Raw genomic sequence first — 22,110 nt, 5'->3', positions numbered from 1 at the left:
ATATAATATCATTAAGTTGTAAAAAAAAAAAAAAAAAAAAAATTTCTTTTTTTAGCTTATCCATATTATGTTTAATTATATATATATTCTATAGAAGTAATATATATATATATTGATTCATATATTATTTTTTTTATGTTTCCTTTATAAAATAAAAAAAGGTTATCCTTTCAATATACTCTAACAATGGAAAATTATAGAAGAGCATATCACAGTGGCTCTTGGTATACCAACAAAAGTAATGTTTTTTTTTTTTTTTTTTTTTTTTTTTTTTTTTTTGAAATAACGGATTATTAAGATGATATATTAAAATATAATATGAAACAATCACATATATTATATCCTTTTTATTTTTTTATATATTAGGAGAGGTGTTGAAAAGTAAAATTGAGGAGTCATTTAAAAGAGCAAATGCACAAAAGCAAAATGTCAAGGCAGCCATATGCCCGTAAATTATGAAACCACATAAAAAAAAATAAAAACAAAAATATATATATATATAAATTGTATTATATATATTTATATATCCATAATATTATCATAAGATTATTTTTTTTTTTTTTTATTCTTATATTTATTTTATTCATATAGCCATGCGGGATATGACTATGCGTTGGAAACTAATTCTCACGTGTATGCAAGCATAGATGTAGAAAATGTGTAAGTAAAAAGAAAAAAACATAAAATAAATAAATATATATATTGATATATATATATATATATATATTTATATAATGTAGGAAGAACATTTTTATCCTTGGCCCAAATCATCACATTTATAATAAAGGCTTTTTATTTCCTCGTGTTGAAAAATATGAGACACCATTTGGATTTTTACAAATAAATAAACAGAGTAAAATGCTGTACACAAATTGGATATTTTTAATTATTCATATATACATATATAAATATATATATATATATATATATATATATATATATGTGTATATTATTTTTTTGTAGTTATATCAGATATAATAAAAAGTGATACACACAATTTGTACAGTTTTATCGATCCAGATGATGATGAAGAAGAACATTCTATAGAAATGCAATTGCCACTTATAAAATATATAATTAAAGAGTAAGATATAAATAATTATATGTACTAAACACATCTATATATTTCAAAAATAAATAAATATATATATATATATATATATATTTATATTTATATTATTTTTTTTCCCCTTGTTTTTATAGTAAGGATATAAAAATTGTACCTATATATGTAGGTTCCATAGGAAATGATTTAAAAAAAATAGACTTATTTGGTACTTAAAAAATAATGAATGAAAAATATATATATATATATATATATATATATATATATATATAATGATTAAGTTATATAATAATATGGTTTATATAATAACGACATGACTATTTATTTGTTAATATTTTATTTTTTTTTTTAGCTAATCCTTTAAAAAAATATTTCCAAGATCAACACAACTTGTTTTTATTTTCTTCTGATTTCTGTCACTATGGACCAAGGTAAATAATCATTTTAATGATTAATTTATTTTACAACTTGAAATATAAATATTTAGTATGTTTAATTATGATTGTATTAAATATTTATATATTATTCTTACCTTTTCAGATTTAGATTTACGAATATATTACAAAAATATTCCGATACATTTATTTTTAAACAAATTGAAGTAAACAATGAAAATATGACCTACTTATAGGGATTCACATACATATATATATATATATATATATATATATATATGTGCGTACATTTTTTTTTTTATATTTATTTTTTTATTTTTTGTAGAATATGGACAAGGATGCGGTCAACATAATTAGCCATCATGATTTAACAGGTGAAAAAAAAAAAAAAAAAAAAGAAAGACAATAAAACGAAAAAATTATATTTAATTTTTTAAATGAATATTATAATATGTATCATTGTGGAAATTAATTTTAACCCTTGAATGATCTTCTATATATATATATTTTATGTTTGTATTTTTTGTAGGATTTGTTGATTACCTGAATGAAACGCATAACACCATTTGTGGATCGAATCCCATTAAAATTATGCTAAATGTAAATTAAATGATATTTCGATTTAAACATTATAAATATAAATAAATAAATATACATATATATATATATATATATATATATACTTTATTTTTTGATCATTTTATAGTTACTTCAACATTATTCAGCATCAGTATCCACAAAATTAATGCATTACTCTCAGGTAGCTTTTTTTTTTTTTTTTTTTTTTTTTAAAACAACCTGAACTATTCAGGTCATTTTAATATAATATATATATATATATATATATTTTTTTTTTTTTTTTTTTTTTTTTTTTTTTTCAGTCAAACCATGCTAAAAGTAGGAGTGATTCTTCCGTTTCCTATGCTGGGGTAATATCCACTGTAAATTAATTTTTTAGATACAAATTTATATAGACACATATTAAACAAGTACTATAGAATCACAAACATATATATATATAGATATATAACATATTTAATGTGTATCATTATTTTTTTACATTAATTACATTGCACCGAATTTTTTTTTTTTTTTTTAATGTTCAATATTTGTTTTATCTTCAAATATGGATCCATATGGATCTTCGTTTTATATTAATAAATTAAAAGTATATTAATAAGATTTGGTAAATAAAGAAAGTTTAAAAAAAAAAAATTAAAATAAGAAATATATTTATAAAAAGAAATATTAAAAACAAAACACACAAAAAAAAATAAAATAAATTAAAAAATAAAATAAAATAAAATAATAATAAAAAAAAATTGATGACACAACAAATAAAACAAAAAATAAATAAGAAAAATTAAAAAAAATATATATATATATATATATATATATATATAATTTATATATATATTAATTTTTTAATAAAAATTTAATTTTCAAATGTGTTAATTTAAAAAAAAAAAAAAAAAAAATTCAATATTTCCAATATATATGTTCTTATATATATATTTTTTTTTTTTTTCTTTCATTCTTTTTCTCTTTATATATTTCCCTTGGTTATATTCAAATTGTGTGTAAATGATATATGTGTTACATTTGGTGCTTGAGTTTTTTTTTTCTTTTTCTTTTTCTTTTTCTTCTTCCTTTTTTCATTTTCTCGAAGTAACATTTCATTATTTGTTTTATATGCTAATAATTCTTCATAATCATTCCTAATATGGCGGGTATGTCGTTTTACATATGAAACAGGTTCATCCATAATTTGGTGTTGTTCAGAAGTTGGTCTAAGAAAAGGTTTCGTTTTATTATTATATAAATTATAATATACTCCTTGTCCACCGTCAATTTCTTGTTCGTTATAATTGTAATTTTTATTCTTTGTAATTTGCTTTTCCTTTTTATGCATACTAAGTATTTTGTTCATAATATTTTGTTCACTGGAATATGCATTTACTTGATCTTCTTCTTCCTTTTTGTGTATATAAGAACTGGTAGATAATAATTTGGGGAATATATTTGAATAATTAAAGGTAAAGAAGTTTTTCAAATATGTATTATTAGAATGATCTTCTTCTTCTTCTTCTTCATCATCATCATATATATGACCCCCTTCTTGCGACGTGTCTTCCGTTCCTGTTCTCCTTAATCCTAGTCCCCTTTTTCTATCTTTTGTTACTTGTGCAAGATTTTGTTTGTCCTTCTTTTGTTGGTCCTTATATTTGTCCTTTTCCTTTTCCTTCTCTTTCTCCTTCTCCTTCTTCTCCTTTTCTTTCTTTTTAATTTTTTTCTTTTTATAATTTGCTTCTAGTTTCCATATATTGTGAGAATAATTTTCGGAGAAAAACAAGAGTGCATTATTTTCAGCATTAAGAAAACTATTTCTTTGTTTATTAATTTGTAAATTTTCTTGGTTAATTGCAGCTTTTGTGTTATTATCAAGTTTATGTTCATAATTATATTTTAGTGTAACTACAAAACTATATAGATTATGTAAAGGAGAGAGTTGTTGTAAATTATTTTTTAAGAAATATTCCAAGAAATTTAAAAAGTTTAACATTGTATATGAAGTATGTTCTGATGATATATCAATATTTTTTAATAGATAAAAGAATATACTTATATAATTATAAAAATATATTTTTTTAATTTTTTTTAAAATATAAGATATATTTTTTTTCTTTTTATTACTAATTGTTATAGCTGATACATTCATTAAGAAATTTTTGGTTAGAAATAATTTTAATATATAATTAACATTAATATATATCTTTGTTTTTTTGATATCTAAATCATATATATATAATAAAAAGTTCTTTTGTTTCATTTCTGTACATATAAGAATATTTTTATGAAAACTATAAAGTTCCATTTTATTTAATTTTTCTATTATTTCATTATTGCCATAATTATAATAAATTATTTTTATTATATTATTATAAATATTTAAATGTTTTTTTTCTTCACATTTCATAATATCTATTAAATTATAATAATGTATTTTTTTACGGAAATGTTCATAATATAATGGTAGTATATTTAAAAAGTAATTATAATCTAATGTAAGATTTAAGCTTGCTATTTCGATGGTGAGGTTTTTTATTATTTCTTTTTTTTTTTTCGTATTTTTTTTTTTGATCTGTTCATTATGATTTGATAATACTACACCTAATTTTTTTTCTTTAATATTTTCAATAAAATTTATAAGATTATCAATTTTGTAATTCTTTTTTAGAGGTTTCTTTTTATCTGTGTCAAGTTCCTTATAATTACTAATATTATTACTACTAATATTATTACTAATATGATTATATTTGCTATCTTTCCATACATGTTGGTTATCTATTTTTTCCTTTTTATAATAATAATATGCATTATATAATAAAGCATTTTCACGATTACGAATAAAATTATTTGAATCCATTATCTGCATATTATCATTTTTTTTTTTCCTTATTAAATCAGGATCATCAAATTTTTCTAGTAATTTTTTCTTTTCTTTTTTTCTTGTAAACTGTTTTAAATGTGAGCATACGTGTAATATATTTAATGTATTATATATATGTTTATATTTCATATATCGTTGTTTATATAAATCAAAATTAATATTTATAAAATTGTCTTGATCATTATATTTTGTTAACAAGGTATATTTATATCCAAATTCTTTTTTATCATATAAATTAATTTTGCTCACACTCATATTATCAATTAATATAGAACATTTTTTATAAAAATCAGAATAATTTATGCACACCGCAAGAACACGACTTCTTAATAAATTAAAAAGATATTTATATAGTTTAATATTTCTCATATATCCATTAAATATATAAGAATAATAATGACATGAGTAAGTATTATTTTTAAGCATCTTATATATATCGTATAAGGTATTGTTCGTATTTCGTTTTGATAATAAATGGGATCGTTTATAAATAGGATGATAATTATTAACCATATTATTATTATTATTATTATTATTATTATCATCATGTTCATGATGATGATCATCATTATACATATAAATTGATTGTATATCATTATAACCATTGTTAGGATTCATTATTGGGGATGTACTAATTCCAGTATTCATTAAGGCGTTGGTTAAATATTCACTTGAATCATCAGAATATACATAATATAAAGATGAATCCTTCGAAATACGTTTTTTATCAATATAGGGATCATATATATTATAATCATTTCTTTTATTATTATTATTATTATTATTATTATTATAAGAGGTATCCATAACACAATTTTCTTGTCTATCAACATAATAATTACTATTAATATTATTATAAATAGATAGGTTGTCTAATATAAAATTTTCTTTCCTTTTCCTCAAATCATATAATGATAATAATTTATCTTTGTCTAATATGGTATAATTATTTAAATTTAAATAATTCGAATCCTTACTATTTCTTCTAAAAAAAAATTTCCTTTTCTTGGTTTTTTTTATTATTTTTCTAGTTCTTTTATTCGAAGAAAATAAATCTAGAAATTCAATACAACGTTTTTTCTTTAGCAATGTATTATTATTTAAATATTGGAAGGTATAAAAATTTAAATATATTTTATTAAAATTAATTTTCTGAAGAATATTGTCCATTATATTTGTATTACTTGATGATGATGTTTGATCGAAATTAAATATGATATTAACACTTTTTATATATATTTTCATATTCATTAAATCAGATACATTTAAACCATATAAATTATTCGTATATATAATATTGTTCTTACGATGATTATTATGATTATAATTATTATAATTATTATAATTATTATTATTATTATTATTATTAAAATTATTATTATTATTATTATAATTATTTTTTCTTCTTATATTCTGTAATAAATATTTTTTCTCATAAAAATTTGATGAGGCCCATATTTTTTCTAATTCTTTATTTCTCATAAAATAAAAAAAATAATCTAGCGATAAAATATTCTTTAGAAATGTACAGTGCTTTAGCCCATTTATAATAATATTCATTTCGTTATTCTTATTCAAAATTATATCACAATAAAATTTTACTAAATATAGTTCATAGTATATTATTTCATCTTCATCTTCATTATTTTGTTCGCCACACACATTACTTTGTTTTCTACACGCATCATTTTGTTTTCTACACGCATTATTTTGTTTTCTACACGCATCATTTTGTTTTGTACATGCATTATTTTTTTTGCCACACATATTTGCTTCTTCCTTCACGTCGTTCAAACACTTAAACCTTTTATGTCTGATTTTTTTTTTTTTTAAAATAAATGAATAGAAAAAAAAGGATGACACTATATTACACACTAAATTAAATTTCATTATATGAAAATTTGGAAATAGCTTTTCATTTTTTTTTAAATGTATATAATTTCGTATAGAATAATATTTACACACATTTTCATTTATTTTAAATAATAACTTTAATTTTTTATTTATTAAAAGAAATTTTGGGAAATAGAAATAAAAATGTTTTTTCTCTTTAAAATATACATATTTTGTATTAACATATGTAAGATATTTACTTTTTAATGTACTAAAAAAAAAAGGTATTCCTAAATTATTAAATAAAAAAATTTTCCCTTCTTTTATTATTTTTTCATTAATAATTTCTTTAATATTATTTAATATAACATCTAAAGTATTATTTTTTAAAACAGATGTAATATCTAATTTCAATTTTTTTAAAATATTATTATATTTATCTATGCAATCTTCATCAGAATCATTATCACAGGATAATTCATCTATAATTTTATAATTATAAAAACTTAGTAAATTCTTTTTTTTTTCATAATATTCTTTACAATGAAGGTATTTCCTTTCCCCCACATTATTATTATTATTAATAATATTTTCATTTTTGTTAATATTATCATTATTATGTATACAATTTTTATCATAACATTGCTGTTTTCTTACTTGTTCATTTAAACTATTTATTACACTATTTTTTCCTTGAACATTTTCTTTTTGCATCACATTACTATTTACTTTATTTTTTTCCTCCGAATTTAATATTTGGTGATCCTTATATTTTGAATCTTCCCTGTTTTTGTCACACAACATGATGTCATTCCTTTTTAATATATTTTCAAGTGATAAGAAATTTTTTTCAAACTCATATATATGTTTATAATGACTATTATAAGGAACTTTTTTTATACATATATAATGTCTTTTATCCTTTTCTATTGATACGATATAAAATAAACGTTCTTTTATAAATGTTAGAATTTGATTTTCTTTTGTTAATATTTGAATATATTTATATATATAAAAATATTTATTCATATTTTTATGTATTTTTATATATTCACATCTTATATTTTTTTTCTTATATATTTTCATTATACTATTCTTATAATAACTTGAAGTCTTTTTCAATATTTTGAGGGCTGATCCAAAATTTGCTATTTCACTTTTCTTTTCTTCATTTCTCACACATATTATATCATTTTTTTCCTCCGATTTATTATCTTGGTTTTCTTGTTCAATATTATAATTATTTTCTTTTTTGGTAATTTTGAAGCTTACGAAATCCCACGTGGATTTATTTTTAATGTTTAATTCTTGCATATTCATAGTATTAAGAATTTTACAATATTGTGCTTCTTTATCCTTATATTTCTTATGGTTTTGAAAGAAGTGTGTAATTTTGTGTATATTTTTTTTTAAATGTTTTTTTTTTTTTTTTTTTTTTTTATATGTAACTTTCTTTTTATTATTATACATATTTGTGTGTATATTTGAATTCAAATTATTATTTATGAATAAATCATAATAAGTTTGTTCTTCTTCATATTCATCACTTGAAAGTGAGCATTGTGTATAATCACTAAAATTAAGATTTTCGCTTTCACTACTATCATAAGAAAAAATGGATGAATTTGGATTGTTTCTATTTATGTTATACTTATTAAGATTTAAAGTAAAGTAATTATTATTTTTATAATGATCTAGATTGTTGTTATAATGGTTATGTATAAATATATTTTTTTCCTTATCTTTTTCCCTTTGCTGTTCTTTTTTTTTCATTTTGCTTGCGTGTATTTTTTCTAAGGTTTCATAATTTTTTAATTTCATTTCGAAATTATATTTGGTTAAATTAATTAAAACAAGATACGGATAAAATTGAATAAATGAAATACGAAAAGAATGAAAGTTGAATGTTTTAATATTAATTGTTATATATTTATCATTTATTAATAAGACTTTGGAGAATGTTTTATTTACATCACATGCGTCTGTATTTATATTTAAGGTATCATTATTATGAATTACAAAACGATGATTAAAACAATAATTTTTGATATAAAAGATATTTTGTTTTTCTTGTTTCGAATTTGTTTTCTTTATTAAATTTATATAATTTTTATTTACATGAATATTATTATCTAAAAAGGGATATATTTCAAATACATTTTCTTTATATTTTGTATATATATTTTTTAATTCATGTTTTTTAAGTTCACATGTAAAAATAATATCGTCTAAACATTGGTTCTCTTCTTCATGATCATATATTATATGATAATATAAAATGTTTCTTGTATAATTATAAATATTATATTTACTTACAAATGTAATATTATAAGAATGTTTAAAAAAATATACATATATAATAAAATATAGATTCTGGAATTTTATAATTTCATAAAATAAAATCGGGTTCATTTCTCCCTTTTCTTCATCATAATAATCACAATTATTATCATTATTATAATTATTATTATAATTATTATTATAATTATTATAATTATAATTATCATTATTATTATTATCTTCGTCTTCCCAATCCTCATCTTTTAGCACCCTTTTTATTTTCCTCCTTTTCTTTTCATTTGCTGAAGATTCAAAAAAATGATAACGCGAATTATACATATCATAATTATCAACATCATTTTCGTTTTCCTTAAAAAAATCTTCATTCTTTATTTTTATAAATCGAATCCATTGTCTATAAAAAGATAAACTAAAATTTAAAATAATATTCTCAAGAAAGCAAAAGTCGTATACATTTACATAATCAAAACTTCCAATATTATATGTCTTAATACTTCCTTTCTCTTTTTTTAATAATACATTTATTTTAAACGGAGTTAAGTTTATTAATTTTATACAATGTTGAATAGATATTATATTAATACTGTTCTGTAATATTTTATATATACTAAATATTTTGGAATATTTTTTTTTTTTTTTTTTTTTTTCTATATATTTATTTTCTTCATTATTTTTTATTTTATTATTTCTATCCTCTTTTTTATATTTCATCTCATCACATATATTATAATAATTATCATAATTATTATTCCCATTACAAATCATGTTGTACTTATCTTCACTTTTGAAATTTGTATCATTATCTTTATGATCATGATATATAATTTGATCTGATATATTATTTTTTATTACATTATTTTTAAGATATTTATTTTCTTTTTTTCTTTCGACTTTGTTCTCTTCATTTATATCATATGTTATATTTTTCTTATACATTTCATTTGAACAATCGCTACTAAGGTCTTTTGTAAAATTGGATGAGTAATCCAATGATGTGTTTTCTTCTGAATTTTTTTTTTCTTTTTTTCTTTTTTTATTTTTATTTGTGTTTTTGTTCTTGTTTTTATTTTTATTTGTGTTTTTGTTTTTGTTTGTGTTTTTCTTCTTAATAAAATACATAAAGTTACAAAGGATAACATGTGTTTTATCATATATATCTTTAAAGGTATATTTTTTTAATTTAAACATTTTATTATATTTCATTTTATTACTTATGTAAACTTTATTTTTTTTCGTAATTATCATCTTCATATAATTACAATTTTTTAAAAATTCAAAGGGTACGCTAAAAAAAATATTTTTTTCTTTCTCGTCTTTTACGACGAATATATTTACACTGTTTTCATTAACAAAATGTAATTTTATATGAACATCCTTAGGGTTTTCGTTATGATAACTACGATAAATGTTGTTATATATATCATTATATTTATTGTTATATATATCATTATATTTATCATTATATATATCGTTATATTTATCGTTATAGTGCTTAATATTATTATTATTACATTTGTATATGTCAGGTGTTCCCATTCTTGCGTATTTTTTCCCCTCATTTTCAAAACCAAATGATGAGTTCATTATCCTTCTTTTATATTTGTCATACGATATATACATAAAAAAACATGGATATATATTAATACATTTTTTGTTTTCTTGTATACTGATATCTATATAGAAATAGTTTTTCTCATTAATTTTTTTTGTGTTATACATATTTTTGATATTATTCATGCTATTAATATTTTTGATAGTATCCATAGGTTTATCATTAGAATGCTTTATAGGATTTATTATATTATTCTTATATGTATCATCTTTTTGAAAAGTATAATTTTTTAAGAATATTTGTTTTTTTATATTTCCGTTTTGAATATCTGATATATGTAACATAAACAAATTATTACTTATTATTAATGCTTGTTTATTTGGTTCTATATATCCTATATTTTTATTACTATATTCATATTTAATTTTATAGAATGTATAATTTTTTATAATAATGTATTCTTTTGTAGTAATGGGTTGTTCATAATTTATCGGAAGTATACATCTAACATCTTTTATTTTATGAATCGTTTGAAAAGTGAATGGGTTTTTTAATTTATATTCATTATAAATAAAATAATTGTGTAAAAAATGATACTTAAAAAGTAAAAGGAAATTTATAATATTTGTATTTATATTTATATTTATATTATCTTTTATATATATAAAGAATTTATTTTTATTATGTAAACTATAATAACATGATACGTCAAATGGTTCAATAAACGAGACCTTTTTTATTTTATTATATAAAAAATTATTTATATTTAAAATGTCAAGTGATAATAAACTTATTTGTTTTAAATTTAATAACATGACAAAATTTTTTCTTTTCCTTTTTTCTTCTTCATCATCATTATTATCATTACCATCATCATCATCATCATCATAATGAACATTTTGATTATTATTATTTTTCTTTTTTTTCTTATGTAATACATAATTACTTATTTTTAAATTATTATTATAACTGTTTATTGAACAAATTTCATGTGCACAATTTTTTGTAAGTAAGCAAATTTTCATCATATAAATGATCACATTAATTTTGTTTTTCTTTTTTATTTTTTTTATATTATAATTTTTCAGAAATGGAGATAAACTATTACAACTATAATTATTACTACTATAATTATTACTACTATAATTATTACTACTATAATTATTACTACCATAATTATTACTACCATAATTATTACTACTATAATTATTACTACTACAATTATGATCACTATAATTATTACTACTACAATTATGATCACTATAATTATTACTACTACAATTATGATCACTATAATTATTACTACTACAATTATGATCACTATAATTATTACTACTACAATTATGATCACTATAATCATTACTACTACAATTATGATCACTATAATCATTACTACTACAATTATGATCACTATAATCATTACTACTATTCACATCTGTTGTGTAATTATACACATGATTATTCCTATGCGTTTTTTTTTTTTTTCCCCCTTTTTTATAATATCCCCCATGTTGATTGTTCTCGTGCGCTTCGTCCGAATAACTACTATTCATGTCTTTTATATTTTTTTTAAATTTTGAAGAGATAATAATACCGTTATAATTATACTTACATGCATATATTTTATTTGTTTTTAATTTTTTGTTTACTTCATCTATGTCTTCTAAGAAATATTTAAAAATTAAAAGGTCATTATTATTTATACAATATTGTAAGGTGCTAATAATTATATTGAAATGATTTTTATTTATTCCTATCATATTATTTGTGCGTTTTATATCGGTACTTTTTCTTTCTTCTTCTTGTGTATATATATGATTATTAAAAAAAGAATTATACAAAGGTTTATTTGTATTATGATCCATTATATATGTATGTCCATTTTTAGGTGTAAACATTTTTTTGTTTTTATTATTTTTTTCATACGTTTTTGATATTTCATTTAATTTCTTTTCAACTTTTAATATTTCATCATTATAATTTGTGTAATCTTTGTTAGAACTATATATATTATTATTGTGATTATTTATTAACATGGTACGAAAATCATTATGTGTATCGTATTTTTTTTTTTTGTAATATTCAGATGATATATTGGTATGTGTATGTGTATCTTTATCATAAACATATTCACTAATATTATTTTTATTATTATTAAAAATATAATGATTATGCATCTTATTATTTATACCATCATCTGTATTATCATAAATACTGGTGTTATCTCCAGGCATAAATAAATTTTTATTATTCTTCAGATCATGTATAGATACGCTTCTAAAAAATTTTCGTCTTTTCATTAAAGTTTCATAATCTTCCGATATATGTCTCTTCTTAAAAGGTATATAAGAGTTTTGATGTTTCCATTTTTTATTCGACACATATATATTTGTATTATTATATTCCTCTTCCCTTAGCTCATAATAATATTGTTTATAAAAGAAAAACATATTCGTCATTTCTATTATATTATATACACAATAGGATTTAAATTTAATATAATTTATGCTTGTCCTTTTGTTCTCATTAAATAAATATATAACATTCATCACATTTTTTAATAAATTAAATTTATGTACATTTTCTAAATTTAAATAATATTTATTACTTCTTTTATTAATATTAAAAATATAATTATCATTTATCGTTTCTACTAATATAATATTTATCATATTAATTGTATGTATATAGGTATACAATAAACCTAAATTTATTTTTAGATGTTTTACGGATATTTGTACGTTTATTTTATTTATCGGTATGAAATTATGAACCACATGTTGTTCATTATTATTATTATTATTGTTAATATTATCATTATTGTTAATATTATCATTATCATTATTGTTCTTGTTATTGTTGTTGTTTATATTATCATTATTGTTGTTGTTTATATTATCATTATTGTTGTTGTTTATATTATCATTATTGTTGTTGTTTATATTTTTATTCTCCATATTATTCCTATTATCTTCATATACATATTTCTTTTTACCACTCGTTTTTTTAATATGAACCTTACAATTTGCACTTAAAAATATGTCATATAAAAAAATTTTCTTATTTAAATTCTCTTCATTATATTGTTCTCTTCTTCTTTTTAATAATAAATATACATTTTTTTTTTTCTTTCTTTTTCTTTTTCTATCTACATTTTTTTTTTTTTTCTTTTCTTCTGCTTTTTTTAAATAGCTATTATATAAAGTAGTAGAACCATCACAACTACTTTGATACTTTTTATCCTTTCTAATATTTCTTTTATTTTTATTTATGACATTATTTTCTTTATCTTTTTTTAACTCATATGTATATAATATATCATTCGGTTGTTCACAATTTTTAATATTATGTTGGTCTATAGGTTCTCTATATATTTTATTTTTAACCCTTCCTATTTTTATTTTACTTTCAAATATGTTCATTTTATCAAACGTTTCATCTTTTTCTTTTACATTGTTTATTAAAAAAACAGACGGTGATAAAAAATGGAGCTTGCTATCTACAAAATGTAATTTAAAATTATAAGTAATTAATACTTTTTGTGGAATGTTGTTTCTATAAATATTATTACAACTCTCCACACCATGTGTTTTACATATTTGTTTATCCTTATCATCTTGAATTTTTTTTTTTTTTTTTATGCTTTGTATAAAATTATTTTTATATTTACAATTTAATAATCCTATTATTTTTGAAGCTTTTATAATTTTATTGATTTCCACAATTATATATAATGGTAAATAGATATTGAGATTTTGGAATGTATGTTTAAAGGTGAGACGTATTGATGGTTCGTACGACATACACGTGGTTAAATTATTATGACCACTATAATGAATATTGTTTTGTTTTGTATGTTGTTTTGTATGTTGTTTTGTATGTTGTTTTGTATGTTGTCTTGTATGTTGTTTTGTATGTTGTCTTGTATGTTCTCTTGTATGTTCTCTTGTATGTTGTTTTGTATGCTGTTTTGTATGCTGATTTTTTCTTTTTATTTTCTTTTTATTTTTCATTTTTCCCTTTTGATTATTTATTTTTTTATAATATTTAATATTTATCACCATTTGTTTTTTATTCCTCTTCTTTTCTACTCTCCTTTTTAAAAAAGAAACGCATGTTCGTTCATTTACCTTTTTCTCATCATGGTTTTCTATATTCATATAGTTCGTTGTATTATTTCCTAAATATATGAGATATGGAGAATAAAAAGAACATGTTGTTGTATTCACGTTTTGTATATTTACAAATTTCAATTTATTATTTTGTATTGTTTCATAATATTTGTTATAAATGTTTCGTTTCATCTTATATACACAATTAAAAAAAAATGTAGATAATTTATAATTATTTATATCTAATTTTTTTTTTTCTTTTTTTTTCTTATTCATATTATAATAAAATAAATATAATAAATTTGGAAAACTATTATCAAAATATTCCTGTGGATATATAGAGCTCCCTTTTTTAGAAACACACATATTTTTCTCTTTTCTTCTAATTTTTTTTTTAGATTCATTTATATTTGTATAGGTTTTCATATTCTCCTTTTTAAAATATATCATGTCATATGTATTTAACATTTTCTTGTCCGTATGCTTCAAGGAATATTTACTTCTTTCCATCCTCTTATCTAGATATTCATAACTCCCATATTTTGAACCATTTATTACATCATGTCCGTTCTTTTTATTATGATATTTATTTAAAAAAAAAAACAAGGGTGATAAATAAATAGATTTATTTTTTTTTTTATTTAACGTATTAAATATTTCAAAAATGGAATGTTTCGTCTTTGCATTATCTAAATAATTATCTCTAGTAAATATAATACATTTATTAATTTCTTGTATATATTTTATATGATAATAACAGGTTTTATTATTATTATTAACAAACATTTTGTTATTATTATTAACAAACATTTTGTTATTATTATTAGCATACAATTTGTTATTATTATTAACATGTATTTTATTATTTTTGATATATATATTATTATTTAATAATAATGATTTAATATTTGTAATAAATATTCCTATATACATATTCATGTTACATGTATAAAAAAAGAAGAACACGTTTTTTATTTTTATTTGTAAAGAATCAAATGAATTTATTATTCTATCTAACATATTATTATTCGATATTACATATTTATTTTTTTTTTTTTTGGTATTTATTATATATGAAAAAGGATATTTTGTTAACCTCTGTTTATCTCTTTTGTTTTGCTTTTTCATCTTATTAATTTTTATTTTTTTTTTTTTTTTATTCATATATAATATATAGTAAATATCTTGATATTTATTTCGTATCTTTTTATTTATAAAATACTTATTATTTTTTTTTTTAATATATGTATTCTTTATTTTACTTTTTTTTGTCTTGTTTCCTAACACATTATCTTTTAACATATTATTCATATCACATGATTCATATGTAAATTCATTATCATAATGAATACGATAATCATCTTTTTTGAAATCTAGATGATGACTTGTGCTATTCATATATTTTATATTATATGATAAATTTTCGTCTGGATGTTTATACATATGTTCATCTCTATAAATATGTTCATGTCCATAAATATGTTCATCTCTATAAATATTTTCATCTCTATAATTATGTTCATCTCTATAATTATGTTCATCTCTATAATTATGTTCATGTCCATAAATATGTTCATGTCCATAATTATGTTCATGTCCATAATTATGTTCATGTCCATAATTATGTTCATGTCCATAAATATGTTCATGTCCATAAATATGTCCATCTCTATAAATATTTTCATAACCATCATGGGGACCATTTCCTTTTATCTTACGTTTGTATATTTCGTCGCTTCCTTCCAAATCATTATATTTCTTTACATAATTCGAATAGACGAGTTGACCGTAATCCATCAACATTATCACATTATAATAAAAATTAATTAAATATAAAATATTTTTTTCATTTATGAAAAAGTAAACACTAGATTGTATCTTCCTATCTTCATTCATTTTATATTTTTTGTACGACATTATATTAAATTTTATTTTAAAATGTATACTTTCATTATTTATAAGAAGTAAACTTTCTTTTTTCTTTTTTTTTGAAATTATATGTTTTTGAATATTTCTAATAATATGAAAAAGCAACTTACATTTCTTTTGTTCAGAATACATTTGTGGTACATAATAAAATGCTGAGTTTTTTTTTTTTTCTTTTCTTTTAATCATCTTATTTTTTATGTCCTTGTTCAAAAAATATTGTAAAAAAAAAAATTTGTGTGTGCTATTCATATTGTTTAAGATTATTATAAATTTATAAATAAAACATAAATAATTTGTATAAAATAATAAATCATTTTTTTTCTGTTTTATATTTCTTAGATATATATTTATATTATATATTTTACTTTTAAATAGATATACAACATTTATTATATTTTTATTAAATATATTCAATTTATTATATTTATTATATTCTTCCTTCATTAAAATAGTTTTCAATCTTTTTACTTTTAATACTAATATTTCTTTTTCATATTTTTTGCTTTTGCATTTCCTTTTTTCCTTTTTTCTTATTTTCTCCGAATTCTTATTTGTACGGTCTATATTACAAATATATGTATACATACATTTAATATTATTTATGTTAATATAAACCTTTTCAACAAGAAATAAGTTACATAAGTAATGAAACAAGGACAAATCAATGATATTATTGTTATCTTCATTATTATGAACATTGGATCTTTTTTCTTTACATCTCATATTACCACATGATATATTACCACATGATATATCATCATATGTTATATTACGACATGATATATCATCACATCTCATATTACCACATGATATCATATCATTGTCATATTGTATCCTCATCTTTTTTTTGTCTTCCCCTTGTTTAAATACAAATTTTTTTTTTTTTATTAAAAAAGTTATGATATCTTCCACATATTTATCACCATACGTATGTCTGATTTCTCTTTCATATTTTTGTATGGGAAAAAAATTATTTAGAAATTCATTTTTTCGTATCTGTAGAAATAATTTTATATAATAATCTATGTGATTATTTATAAACATATACATATGATAATAAAAGGATACTTTATCCACATTTAAATAGACAATAAAATTATACTTATATGAAAGTATAAAATTAATTTTGTTAGATTTAAAAAGATTTTTTTTTTTTCTTTTCTCTTTTTTCTTTTCTATATTTTTCATATTATTAAATGTTAAGGAAAACTCCTTTTTAGCTAGTTCACATGTAGTTTGATAATTTAATAACTTGTTATGATATTCATCATGTGTATTATTAAAACGATTTACTTTTTCCTCATCACCCTTTTTATATGTATTATATTTTATAATTTTCAGGTGACTACAAAAAATATTTGAAAGAAACTTTGTTATATATAAACAATTCTGTGTATCTTTGTCGTTAGCGAGTTCGTTTGGTTTCTCGTTATCTATTTTTTTTTTTTTTTTGTGTTTTGATAATATAAAGCTGTTATTTAATTTGTGTACATTTTGTGTACAGCATTTATTATTACGACATTTTATATTGGTACATTTCTTTGTTATTACATTGTAATGATGATAATTATTACGATAATTATTACGATAATTATTACCATTATTATTTATATTATCATTATTTATTTTTTTTTTTTTTTTTCTTACATATAACATATTCGTTTTACATTGTATAACAAAGTTATCCACCTTAAATTTGAAGTGTTCCTTATAATGATCGCCGCACCACATTTGTTTATATGTTTCATGACATGACATTAACAAAATATGATTACTCTTGCTCATATTATTTGTATTATTTGTATTATTATTATTATTATCATGATCATTAGGGGATTCATAAAACATAAACGAAATGTGCAACTTCTTTATAACAAAATATAAAATGAATTTATATATATGCTCCATTATATTATAAAATAACAAAATATTTTTTTTATGTTTTATTAATTTGTTACAAATTGAAATATGCTTTCCATAATTTTTTAATATATATAATATAATATTCCTGTCTTCCAACATTTTTAATAAATAATTATCATTACATTTACTTTTTTGTATATTAATATTTTTCTTTTTCTTTTTCTTTTGTTTTTCTTTTTTCATATTTGAATAATATAAATCAAGATAATAAAAAACGTTTACGAAAAAATCATATATATATATATGTACCTTTTCAAAACTAAACAAGAATATGTGCTTGTTTATTTTTTTTATTTTATATTTCGATGGGTTATCTAAGAATATTAATAAACATTTGTGTTTTATGTACATACAATGTTCATATGACTTTTCCAAAGAAATATTAACAATGTTGTACATACGATTATCATTACAAATATTATTATTACTACCTATAACATTTATATCATTTTTTTTTTTTTTTTTACATTTTCTATTATTATTGTTTATATATCTAATTCCTTCTGTAATATTATCTTCATCCTTATTAAACAAATGTTTGCTCATCTCATAATTTTTTTCTTTATCAAATTTCATGTCTAATATTTTTTGTTCCTTGACATTATGAAGACATACATAAATAGAAGCCCCCTTATAAATAATAGGAAATAATAATATGGGATTAAAATGAAAATTGAAATATAAAATTGAGCTTTTGATAAATAGTTTGTTTGATAATAAATATGTATTCTTCATTCTGTTCATTTGATTCATTTGATTCATTTGATTCATTTGATTTATTTTATTCATTTGATTCATTTGATTCATTTGATTTATTTTATTCATTTTATTTATTTTATTCATTTGATTCATTTTATTCATTTGATTCATTTTATTCATTTGATTCATTTTATTAAGGTTCTTATTTTTTCCCGTTTCATCCATACAATTCATATGGTTAACAAGAAAACAAAAACGTAATTTATTCATTTCATATTTCAAATAGAATATTTCTACATTTTTGTTTATGTATATATTTTTTTGTTTTACATCCGTTTTAATAAAAGTTAACATACTATCCATATGAATGTAATTATTATTATTATTATTATTATTATTATCATTATGATGATGGTTTTTTTTTTTTTTTTTTATTTTATTATTATATTTTTGTAATTTATTTATTTGTTCATTTCTTATTCCTCCTGATTTATTCTTATTCATGAAAAAGAAATATATATAAATATAATAAAAAGTACATTTTACATTTGTTTTATTAAAAAAATTAAAAAGATCAATAGTTGAAAAGGTAAATGTACTTGTTTCTGTTTCTTTACTTTTATCATATCTTATAAAATCATTATTTTCATAAAACATGTTTAAAGATCCATATAAATAATTGATTTCTTGTTGTATAAGATTTTCATCTCGAAAAAAATATTTTATTTCTTCTGATTCTTTCTTATAATAAATATTGTAATTTTGTACATTTCTTGGATCTTTTTTGATCTCTCTCTCTTTATGTTGTTCTTTATTTTGATCCCCTCCACCGTAACAACATGGCACAATAATATTTCCAGCTTCATATATCGTATGATCAAAATTACATAGTTCTTTTTCCTCTATTTCACGTTCAAATAAATATTTCAAAATATTTAATATATGTACATTAATTTCTAATATTAAAGATATAACATTTAATTTTATTTGATACTTTTTATTTTTTTTTTCTTTATAAACAGAAAAGAAAAACGAAAATGGACATATTAAAAGATGTACCTTTTTATTATGTTTAAGTAACATATATATATTAGTAATTTTTGAAAAAATATAAATATTTTTTTTTTTTTTTTTTTTTTCATAATTTTCATCTTTTATATATTTCGTGTACTTTTTAAAACAATTATATACATTATGTTTCTTTTTATGTATTATATTCATTAACTTGTTATCTCTATTCATATGATGATCATCATAATTTCTGTAATAAAAATATATATCATCATAAAATATATGTAAAGAAGTTATATTACATTTCTTAAGTTCAATGTGTATACTTTTTATTAATATAGTTATATTTGTATTTTTATGTATATCCATTTTTTTTTTTATCCTATCATCATAACATAGATCATCTTCCTTCTGATCAACAGATTTATTGATATAAAGTTTTTTATGTTTATAATAATTCTCATTATATTTATTATATTCACTTGCTAATGAATTTGTTTCTTTTTTTTTGTTCAATGGAAATAAATTATTAAATATATAATATAACTTTCTTTCAAATAATCTGTCGACAACATAATATAGATTATGTATTTTACAAATTTCTAAATTTATATTTTCTATATGTACATTCATATTATTATCACAATGATTTTTTTTCTTTTTATTATTTTTTTTGATAAAATGAAAACACAAACTATATTTATTTTTATTATTATTACTAAGGTTACTACAAATTGTATCTTCCGTTGAATTCTTTGTATAAAAAAGATCCTTTATGTTCTTTTCATTAGTATCTATATTTTTATTACATGAGAATAATATATTCTTACTAACATTTTGATTGTATTCTATTTTTTTATATTTTCTTTGTCTTTTTAAAAAATGAAAAATAGGATCCTCCTTTTGGTCAATACATAAAGATAATTGGGAGTGCGTTTCTTTTATAAACATCTCGTCCATAAGAAATATAAAACTTTTTAAATTATACACATATTTGTTATTATTACAAATCATTTTGTTATTATTACAAATCATTTTGTTATCATTACAAATAATTTTGTTATCATTAGAAATCATTTTGTTATTATTACAAATAATTTTGTTATTATAATTTCTATATTTTTTCCTATATTTAGTATGTATGCTTTTGTTTTTTATACATTTATACGTTTGTCCCTTTATACAACACACAGTACTTATGTTTTTATAAAAAAAAATAACACACTCTCCTTCACCATACAAATAATTCATTTTGATTTCGTTTATGTTTATATTACATTCTATATATCTCTTTTTATTAACAACAAATATATCCTTTCTTCGTTTTTTTAAATATATAAAAGGTACATCACTCCTTTTATCTATATGATTTTTTTTATATGTTACATAATTATTTCTAATTTTTTTTTTTTCCTCTTTCTTTTTATGCTCCTCCATTTTGTTGTTTATATTAAAAAAATTTAAATATTTATTTATAAACATAAATAATTTAAAAAAATGTTCATTCGACATATTAATATAAATTCTTGGGATAAGCAAATCAAAATAATAAGTCTCTTCCGTTTTGTTTTTATATGCACGATAATGATCAAAAATATCGTTACCATAAATATTGTCACCATACATATTGTTAGTAGGCAACTCACTTGTTAATACCTTTTCCCTCTGCTTCAGGAGATTCATATGTACTGCTCCTCTATCCTTATAAATATGAATAATAATACTTGTTTTTTGTAATATACAATTTTTATCCTTATGAAAAAAATTCATATTATAAAAAAAGAAGAATTTATATTTTCTTTTTTTTAAATGTATATCTGTTGAACTTATATGTTCAT

The 22,110-nt window shown here is 19.2% G+C and overlaps 2 protein-coding genes across 2 annotated transcripts in view; one reads left to right on the top strand and one right to left on the bottom strand.

Moving 5' to 3' along the window:
• Window positions 1-186: 186 nt before the first annotated feature.
• On the top strand, window positions 187-2,411 carry PF3D7_0417500.1 (memo-like protein; the record flags this gene model as incomplete). Its single annotated transcript, XM_002808613.1, has 12 exons — window positions 187-238; window positions 367-448; window positions 592-660; window positions 741-853; window positions 964-1,084; window positions 1,204-1,274; window positions 1,419-1,497; window positions 1,607-1,667; window positions 1,787-1,835; window positions 1,991-2,061; window positions 2,168-2,221; window positions 2,343-2,411. The coding sequence occupies 12 exons, from the start codon at window positions 187-189 to the stop codon at window positions 2,409-2,411; spliced, it is 891 nt and encodes a 296-aa protein (XP_002808659.1).
• Window positions 2,412-3,007: 596 nt separating this feature from the next.
• PF3D7_0417400 (conserved Plasmodium protein, unknown function) overlaps window positions 3,008-22,110 on the bottom strand; it is a gene marked incomplete at both ends in the record, with an annotated part of 20,310 nt that continues 1,207 nt past the window's right edge. Inside the window, one exon of the mRNA XM_002808612.1 lies at window positions 3,008-22,110. This exon is cut by the window's right edge and continues 1,207 nt beyond it. Coding sequence (XP_002808658.1) covers window positions 3,008-22,110 — 19,103 coding nt within the window.

This window comes from Plasmodium falciparum (assembly GCF_000002765.6).
Source record: "Plasmodium falciparum 3D7 genome assembly, chromosome: 4".
NCBI classification, from domain to species: Eukaryota; Apicomplexa; class Aconoidasida; order Haemosporida; family Plasmodiidae; genus Plasmodium; species Plasmodium falciparum.
Note: the sequence above shows the minus strand (reverse complement) of the source record. Positions and strands in the feature narration are given on the sequence as shown.